This window comes from Pundamilia nyererei, unplaced genomic scaffold, assembly GCF_000239375.1.
Source record: "Pundamilia nyererei isolate P.nyererei 1_Seehausen unplaced genomic scaffold, PunNye1.0 scaffold00634, whole genome shotgun sequence".
In the NCBI taxonomy this organism is placed as follows: domain Eukaryota; kingdom Metazoa; phylum Chordata; class Actinopteri; order Cichliformes; family Cichlidae; genus Pundamilia; species Pundamilia nyererei.
Genome location: NW_005188035.1, coordinates 61,599 through 71,460, shown reverse-complemented (window position 1 = coordinate 71,460; position 9,862 = coordinate 61,599). Strand labels below are relative to the sequence as shown.

The window sequence follows — 9,862 nt, the reverse complement described above, 5'->3', positions numbered from 1 at the left end:
ATTCTGGGGACATGTGAAACTAAAAGTTCATAAAGTGTTAGGACACAAGACCTTTAAATGTGCATTGTGCAGTAACTTTGTTATTTTGTTACTGTGGATCATCACAAAGTCAACCTTCTGCACAGCCGTATTCTTTTTGTATGTGTGATTGTTTGTTCTGCAGACACCGATAAACAGAAACCAAAGAAATATTTTTCCTTCATAATCTTAAGTCAAGTAAACTGACCTTTTAAACTGTAGTTTACAGTGTGGACTCTCCAGGTAATAATACAGTTGTTTCATCCCTGCGCCCTCCAGGTTGCATCCTATTAGATCCAGACGTTTCAGATAGGGGGGGTTGGACTTCAGAGCACTGAGCAGAGCAGCACAGCTGTTTTCTGACAAAGTGACGTTCTCAAAGCTGAATAACAATCATGTGAGTTACAAAGTGTTCATTTAACATGACATCACTGTGTATTTCAAACCTAGTAACACCCTTACCCAAAAACTGCGTCATCCCAAAGTCAAACCTCCCTTAAACAGTTCAACCTACATATTGTGCACTGTGACATACTTTGTGTCTGCTCATATCTCTACATAAGGGAGAAAGCCACTCCAAAAACACATGGCACAACATAGAAGAGCCTCCTCGATGCTATTGTCAAGGCTCACATTTTGGACAGAGAAGATAGATGGTTTGAAAGAGAAGTAAAAAAAAATGTCACCCATGTCCACTGTGAATAACCATCATGGAACGGAGGTGGTGGCTTACAAAACCAACTATTAACCAACTACCATGGTGCCATTTACTGTGATTAGGTTCCCCGGTCCACTGGCTGGAAAACACCCCCAAAGCATTAGGTTCCCATCACCATGTTTGACAGTGGGGATGGTGTTCTTTGGGTTGAAGGCATCTCCTTTTGTATGCCAAATGAAAGAAGCATCATAGTTGTCAAACGATTCTATTCTTGTTTCATCTAACCATAACACAGAAGACCAGTAATCTTTTTCTTTGTCCAGATGAGCATTTGCAAAGGGGCTTTTGTGTGCCTTCTCTGGAGAAGCCGTGTCCTCCGTGGAACCCAGCAGTGTGCAGTGTCCGTTGGACTGTTTGAGACATTGATACCAGCAGAGCACAGATTGACCAGGATTGATGGTGATCCTATGATTCTTCTTCACCTCTATCATTATCATCCTGGCCAGCACAGGTGTCACTTTTGGTTATCAACAATGTTCTCTGAGATTTTCCACAGTGCAAAACTTTTGAATATAACTTTGCACTGCAGCCACTGGAACTTGAAAACATTTAGATATGGCTTTTTTACCAGCCACAATACACAGCTGCAGGTCCTCACCAAGCTCCTTTATCTTAGCCATGACTGTCCACAACCCAACTGCAGAGCCCTGTTGAGTTAGTTAAAACAGCTGTTTCCAATTAGTCAGGGTAGGATGCTTTAGAACAGCTTTGACTATTTGGAAAGAACATTGGATTTTCCCAGTGACTGTGACAGTTTGTGATGGGTATGAATAATTTTGGACCTGGCACTTTTTTTCTCATATAATAATAATAATAATAATAATAATAATAATAATAATAATAATAATAATAATAATAAAAAATAAAAGCTATTGTCTTTCGATAGAAACCAGATCCAACTAAAGAAAAATACCTGGTTGAACAAAGGTAACTTTTAAGTCAAAATTTGCGAGTGCTCTAAATAATTATGGGCTTGACTGTTTATACACATACATTCATTATACAGTCTCCAAAATCACCTACTAAAATCCAAGTCTTGGTGTGGTGAAGCCAAGGTACCATATTAAATATGTATATAAATATGTTGGATTGGTGCATCCCTGTCCTCCATCCTACATTACTGGAGTTGGATTACATATTAGTGAAATAACTTTATAAATAACAACAGATTCAGTTTCAGTTAACTGACCTGAGTGTCTCCAGTCTACAGTTTGGATGCCCCAGACAAGCAAAAAGTTCATCTGCTGGCTCCAGCACAGTGACTGAAATCAGGTGCAGCTCTCTCAGATGGGAGCGGTCTGACGTCAGAGCTGAGGCCACAGCTCCACCCCGTTGCCCATAAATATAAACATCAGGAAGTCTGTGTTGACACATAATTGCAAATATAATATAATAATAAAAACATGTTATTCTGCAGAAAAACATTTTATTTATTTTGTGGACTTGATGCAAAACAACTAGATACTGTCTCTTAACATCAGTGGTGCAGCTGATCTGATCAGACTGACATGAAACATTCTAATAATAATTCTAATAATTCTCCTCCGTTCCTCTCAGACATAGATATCTTCAATCTTTGTTTTGATCTAATGTGCAGATGCAAGAGAGAAAACTGATGTGTGAATTATTTTTTTAATGTATTAACAAACTCAGCCTGAATTCACACACACAAAAAAAACATAAAATCCAAGAAGTAAATACATTTTTTTCCTTCTTGGAAGGAAAGTGCAAGAGTTTATCATTTCTGTGGTTGTCATTTTGTTGTTTGTTGTTTCTTTTTACTTGCAAGCACTTTCTACTTGGGAGCACTTTCCTTATAATTGAGCGATCGTGGCTCAAGAGTTGGGAGTTCGCCTTGTAATCGGAAGGTTGCCGGTTCCAGCCCCGGCTTGGACAGTCTCGGTCGTTGTGTCCTTGGCCAAGACACTTCACCCGTTGCCTACTGGTGGTGGTCAGAGGGCCCGGTGGTGCCAGTGTCCGGCAGCCTCGCCACTGTCAGTGCGCCCCAGGGTGGCTGTGGCTACAATGTAGCTTGCCATCACCAGTGTGTGAATGTGTGTGTGAATGGGTGGATGACTGGATATGTAAAGCGCTTTGGGGTCCTTAGGGACTAGTAAAGCGCTATATAAATACAGGCCATTTACCATAATTTCCAGTTTTTAACATTTCTTCCTCTACTAAACATGGTGACAACATTCAAGAAAAGTCTGAAACTATTTATTAATTAAGTCTGTTTTTTCCTGTCCTATCAACACAATTTATAAACTGGTTAATAGTTTGAATACCCCACTTTCAATGGAGATGCAATGAAGGTGTGTCTTGCTGCTATGTCATCTTAAATCCTAAATATGATTTGGAAGTGCTGCTGTGTCTGTTAACGCCACAGTGCTAAAATGAAAAGTTGGACTCAGGATCAATCTTTGTCTCTGGGGCAGGGTGTTGTTTGTGGCTCAACTGCAGGGGACCAAGGGAAGTCTGGCATGTTAATCATGTTTACCCTATTTCAGTTGCTGCTGGGGCCTGAGAAAGGAGTGAGAGCTGAACAACAGGACAGAGCTGTGTACAGAACTGAACTGAAGTGTGCACCTGGAAAGGTGCTAAAAGCAAACTGGTTAAAACACTTTATAAATAAACAAACACTCATCTTGCAACACTACGTGCTTGGGTCCTTCCTATCACAGTCTCGTGTGGTTAATTTATGACTACTCAATGTGATGTAATTAAGCTTTAAATAGATATTATTAAAACTGACTGTACTGAATCACTTGACTGATTTAATTTGTATTGTTGAAAATCAACCACTGTAACAACATGAAGTGTTATCCAATTACTTTAACATTTGGCCACAGTCACTGTTTCAGCTGAAGATGTTTAAAAATGTAATCACCCAAATAATTTTTGGTTAAAAAAGCAAAAAAAAAAAAAGCAAAAAAAACCCCAAACATGTTCACAATGTTTCCAATAAATAACTGGAACTGTGTAATGAGAAGAGATAATCTTTTAGTAAGAATAACTTTAAGAACTAAACTATTAATCTACACTGTTTTATAATGTTAATCAAATCTAGACTCACCGGGCCTTTCTGCAATTCATCACAGCTGGAAGCAGTCTCCGTCGTCCTTCCTTTGATGTTTTGTATTCTTTCAGATCCAACTCATCATAAAAATTTTCTGAAATCAACAGCATATATGCAAGAGCTGTGCATTCAATTCCAGAGAGTTCCTTCTTTGATTTGTTCTGTGACTTCAGGAACTCTTGGATCGCTTGATGTACTGAGAGGTCCTTCATTTCCATCAGACAGTGGAAAATGTTTAGGCATCTTTCAGGACACTTGTCATCAGTTCTAAGCTCCTTCAGGTTGTTGATGACTCTCTGGATGGTTTCTGGACTGTTCTCTGTCTGACCCAGCAGACCTCCTAAAATTCTTTGATTGGACTTCAGAGCGAGGCCATGGAGGAAACGAACAAACAGTTCCAGGTGGTTATTCTCAAGAACCAAGGATTCCTCCATGACTCTGCACAGAAAATCTTCCAGAGATGAGATCTCTTTACTAAGGAAGTCCTGCAGCACCTCTGTCTTCCTGTTGGTGTAACAGTGGAACATGTAGACTGCAGCCAGAAACTCCTGAATGCTCAGATGAACAAAGCAGTAAACTGGTTTCTGGAAGATCACAGACTCTCTTTTGAAGATCTCTGTACAAACTCCTGAGTACACCGAGGCCTCTGTAACATCCAGACCACACTGCTCCAAGTCTTCTCTGTAAAACAGGATGTTCTTTTTCTGCAGATGTTCAAATGCTAGCTTCCCCAGCTTCAGAAGAACCTCCCTGTCAGCACTGCTGAGCTCTATTCGTCTCATCTCTTTCCCCGTATGGTACTTGTGCTTTTTCTTTGTCTGAACCAGCAGGAAGTGTGAGTACATGTCAGTCAGGGTCTTGGGCAGCTCTGCTCTCTCCTCTGTAGTCAACATGTGCTCCAGAACTGTAGCAGTGATCCAGCAGTAAACTGGGATTCCACACATAATGTAAAGGCTCCTGGATGTTTTCAAGTGGGAAAGGATTCTGCTTGACAGCTCTTTATTTCTGAATCTTCTCCTGAAGTACTCCTGCTTCTGGGAGTCAGTAAAACCTCGAACTTCTGTCATCCTGTCAACACATTTAGGAGGAATCTGACTGGCTGCTGTGGGTCGGGAAGTTATCCAGATGAGAGCAGAGGGAAGCAGATTTCCCTCAATGAGATTTGTCAGCAGCTCACTAATGGTGGACTTCTGTGTGACATCAGACACAAGCTTCCTGTTAGTGAAATCCAACAAAAGTCTGCTTTCATCGAGGCCATCAAAGATGAACAAAAGATTACACACAGTGAGCTTCTCTGCTGTGACACTCTGTAATGTTGGATAGAAAACATGGATCAGCTCCAGGAGACTGTACTGCTCATCTCTGACCAAGTTCAGCTCTCTGAATGAAAGCAGAACCACCACACTGATGTGTTGGTTTTCTAAGCCCTCTGCCCAGTCCAGAGTGAACTTCTGCACCAAGAAGGTTTTTCCAATGCCAGCAACACCATATGTCAGAACCACTCTGATGGGTCTCTGTTGGTCAGGTAAGGCTTTAAAGATGTCCTTGCTGCTGATTGGTGTTTCACAGGGGATCTTCTTACAAGCGCTCTCCACCTGCCTCACCTCATGTTGGAAGTGTACAGCTTCACTCTGCTCCTCTGTGATATAGAGCTCAGTGTAGATTAATCTGAGGAGGGCTCCAATTCCTGTTTTATCAGTTCCTTCAATCACATGTTCATATCGTGTCCTCAGAGTGACCTTTAATACATCAAAAACTTTTCCTAGATCAGTATCTGTTGAAAGAATGGAAAACAATTAAACAAGAGAGCAAGAATACTTAAGTTTACATTTTTGCACAGCTGCTCTTACTGGCTGTCTGCTGAAAAGTTCTGGTTCCAGACTTGACTCCACATTGGGGACAGAAGTCTGTAGATGAATCCTTCAGGACATCCTGACACCACACACAACATGACACTGGCTTCTCCACAAAGAAATTCATCTTCTTCTCTCTGTGGACACAAACAAAAATTATTCTGACCAAAGAAAGGAAGTAAAAACATTTGTAGACATCATGCAAACACTTGTTTATGTGGTAGGTTCATAGTAGTGGGCATTCAGTTACTGGTTTTTGCCCTCAGTATCTTTCACTTATTGTGTTTTTTGTTGCCTTTTCCTGTATAAAACAGTGCATTTATTCTTAATCGAAGCAAAACAGCTTTTATGTGGGTGGCTGTTTGGTCTACTGAAATAAGGAGATTGGCCTTAGGGTTTAGCCTAGCTTCCAAGAATGTTGTCTTGACTTTCAGAAAACTGGTTATTCCAAAATCTGTACTTTGTGCCTGATGATCTAGGTTCATAACTGAATACTCAAGGATAGTCTCTACAAAACCTGCAGCCTCTCATCCAACATCACACACCTCTACCTTTGCCTTCATCTTCACCTCCTCTGCTCGCTAGTTCATCTCTTAAACCTGTTTGTCAGCTGTGCTCAGGATTTCCCTCTCAGTTTGTTCACATTAATTCTCCATTTTCTGGAGTCTTTTGAGTTCAGCTATGGTTCCCACACTGCTCAGAGGAGCTAGCAATCCGCCTGGTTTCCACGTGTTTGGTCACACACACTCCCCAACACTGTTCCCTCTAAGCTGAGCACATGAGCAATCGCACACTGCTGACACGGTCTCCACACACAGAAAATCAGTGAAATTAAAATAAATACTTGTATTTACTTTCATTTCAATTCACACTGGATTTTTTTGTGCGCAGCGCAGATGTGTGCGGAGACTGTGTCAGCAGCTTAGAGGGAACACTGCTCCCCAATCTGCTCTGGTTTTGCTTCCTCTTCTTAAAGCAGTATAGTTATATTAATAGGGTGTCTGCCATACATGATCACATATCTGAATTCAAAAAGAATCAGATAGTCGACTAGAACACAAATATCAGTGCAAACATTAGGACCTCTCGACATCAGCTGTTAATTATGGCAGAACTCAGGTGGTGAGGGTGGGTAGATGCGTCTCTAACAGCATCAGCATCAACACAGGAGCACCCCAGGGATGTGTCCTCTTGCCACTGCTCTACTCCCTCTACACAGCAGACTGTGTGCCCACCCACGGCTCAAACATCATTGTGAAGTTTGCTGATGACACAGTGGTGTTGGGCGCCATCTCCAACAACGATGAGGCGGCCTACATGGAGGAGGTGAAGAATCTGGCATCGTGGTGCCAGGATAACCACCTCCAGCTGCACGTTGGCAAGACCAAGGAGCTGGTGGTGGACTTCAGAAGGAGTCAGCACAGAGACTGGAGCTCCAGTGGAGAGGGTGCAGTCCTTCAAGTATCTTGGTGTCCGTATCTCCTCAGACCTGACATGGTCTGCCCACATTCAGGTCCAGACGAAAAAGGCTAGGCAGCGCCTGTACCACCTACAACAGCTAAGGAAGTTCAGGGTCTCTCCAGTGATCCTCAGGATTTTCAATACAGGCACTGTGGAGAGCATCCCCAAACAGAACATGACATCGTGGTTTGGGAACAGCTGTGTGAAGGACCAAAAAGCTCTCCAGAGAGTGATCCGTACAGCAGAACGCTGCTGCAGGATTGCTCTCCCCCCGCTTCAGGACACCTACACCAGGAGATGCCAGACTAGAGCAGCGCAGATACTGAAGGACCCGTCCCATCCTGGCAAACTGTTCCAACTTCTGCAATCTGGTAGAAGGTTCTGCATCATCCGGGCAAGGACAGAGAGACTCAAGAGGAGCTTCTATCCCCAAGCCATCCGGGCCCTAAACCATAACATCACAGATTGCCTCATGTGTGTTATGTCCAGTTTTGCTTCCTCTGTCTAACTAACCAAGGGAACCAGTCTACTCTGAAGTGTTGCATCTGGGCTGTATTTAAGCCAAACACGCAATAGACATTAACACAGCTGTGTCAGTGGTTTTAGGGGAATAATTGCTTAATTGCAAGGGCGTTAAGAGCCTTCTCAGAAAGACTGTGTTTAGCCTCGATCTTTTAAGAATGGTGTCTTTAATGTTTGTAAAAAAAAACATGTTTGTGGCCACATGTTTTTTTAAATTGCAGTAATTTCATTCCTACCAATCTCTGATCTGCTTCAGAGGAGTATAAGCACAATTCAGTGACTCCACCCCTGCAAACTCCTTTGAAACAATACGAAATACTCGAAAACTAAAATCATCTTCACTCAGTTTATAGCCAGAATCAGCCTCTTACTGTGTGATTGGGGGTCCAGATTCACGACTGAAGACTGGAGGATAATCTCTGGACATGTCACTGTTCATGGACACAGAGCTGGATCCTGGAAACTCTGCTTGGTGTTTGTGTTGTTTACGTCTGTAAACACAAACATAGAATAAAGCACAGATTATTCTTCTGTTGTTGATCATTGAGCTGCCTCTCTCTCTCTGTCAGATTTATGAGGCTATACAACTCTCTTACAACTACTCTAATTAATGTAGGACAAGCTATTGCCAGGTTAATCTTTTAAATCGTTTTAGAATCCTTAACTAATATTTTTGACTTTGGATTTCCATTTAGATTTTTCTATTATATACACAAATAATCTTTCTCTCATTAATATTTAGTAATGCTAACATTAGTTACCAGCACAACGAGTCACAGGAAGCTGGTTAACCAACTTGCCATGTTTACAGGGATTTATCAGTTTAGCTGTGAGCACATCCACATAAAGGCAGTTGGCAGCATCAAACCAATCAGTCACAAATAAGTGTACTGGTAGTACAACAGTTATTTTATCAGGAACATAAAACTGCAAAACTTAATGGAAAACAAATATTAGGCGTTCAAACTCATAACACAGGCTGAAAGTAACACAGCTGTGTCAGTGGTTGTTTGAGGAAAAGCACTGTATATGAATGTTTTAATGGTTAAGAGGCTTTTCATGAAGACTATATTATGTTACTAAAGCTTATTGTGTCCACTCACCATTTTCACATTGTTTATAATAAAGACAGTCTCTTAATTACTACAAAACTTCATAGGAAAACATTTCAATGGGTTATACACATGTCAAGGACCCTTGCAGACCCCTTGGAAATAATGTGAAAGACTCGAAAACTAAAATCTTCACTCAGTTTATAGCCGAAACAGTCTCATACTGTGTGCCTGAAGGTCCAGGTTCATGACTGAAGACTGGAGGATAATCTCTGGACATGTCACTGTTCATGGACACAGAGCTGGATCCTGGAAACTGTGGTCTGTGTTTGTGTTGTTGATGTCTGTAAAGACAAACAATGAATCCAGAACAGATTATTCTTCTACATGTGCCTGTTGTTGGTCATTCAGCTGCTTCTCTCTCTCTTTCAGATTTAGGAGACTGAAAAACTCAATTTTCTCTCTACTACTGTACTTTCTGTAGGGCAGGCTGTCACCAGGGTAATCGTTTTTAACTCACTTTCAGATCTTCATTTAATATTTCAGAGCTTTCCATTTAGATTTTTCTGTTATATAAGCAAATAATCTTTCCCTCATCAGTATTCAATCATCTTAACATCAGTTACCAGGATACGGAGTCATTATGTTCCTTTATAAAATAAAATACAAAACTCAATGGAAAGCAAATATCAGGAAGTCAAAAACATAATACAGACTGAAATACATAATACAGCGTCAGTGGTTGTTTGAGGAAAATCACTTGATATGAATGTCTTAGTGCTTTAAGAGCATTTTTCAGAAAAACTTTACTATGTTACTAAAGTCTGTCCTCTCCTTTCACCATTTTCAAATTGTTTATAATAGACAGTTTCTTACTTTTTGCCTGATGGTCCAAGTTCACGACTGAAGACTGGATTATAATCTCCTAATTTGTCACTGTTCATGGACATAGAGCTGGATCCTTGAAACTCTGCCATGTTCCCCTCCAAAACACTCATCTTTAGGCTTCCTGGGAGAGAAACAAAGAACTGTGACTGTGAGCACGGCAGAAAAAAACATCAGAAATATTTTTAAAGAACGCCATAACTGGCAGAACAGGAAACACAGCACACACACACACACACACACACACACACACACACACACACACACACACACACAC

General features: G+C 41.2%; 1 protein-coding gene across 1 annotated transcript in view; it reads right to left on the bottom strand.

Annotated features, from left to right (window-relative positions):
• LOC102209352 (protein NLRC3-like) overlaps positions 1–9,862 on the bottom strand; it is an 11,831-nt gene that overhangs the window by 1,610 nt on the left and 359 nt on the right. Inside the window, exons 2-8 of the mRNA XM_005754732.1 lie at positions 9,577–9,709; positions 8,925–9,044; positions 8,020–8,139; positions 5,663–5,802; positions 3,810–5,586; positions 1,926–2,096; positions 227–400 (exon numbers count right to left, since the gene is read on the bottom strand). Coding sequence (XP_005754789.1) covers positions 227–400; positions 1,926–2,096; positions 3,810–5,586; positions 5,663–5,802; positions 8,020–8,139; positions 8,925–9,044; positions 9,577–9,698 — 2,624 coding nt within the window. The 5' untranslated portion in view covers positions 9,699–9,709. The remainder of the gene's footprint in view (positions 1–226; positions 401–1,925; positions 2,097–3,809; positions 5,587–5,662; positions 5,803–8,019; positions 8,140–8,924; positions 9,045–9,576; positions 9,710–9,862) is intronic.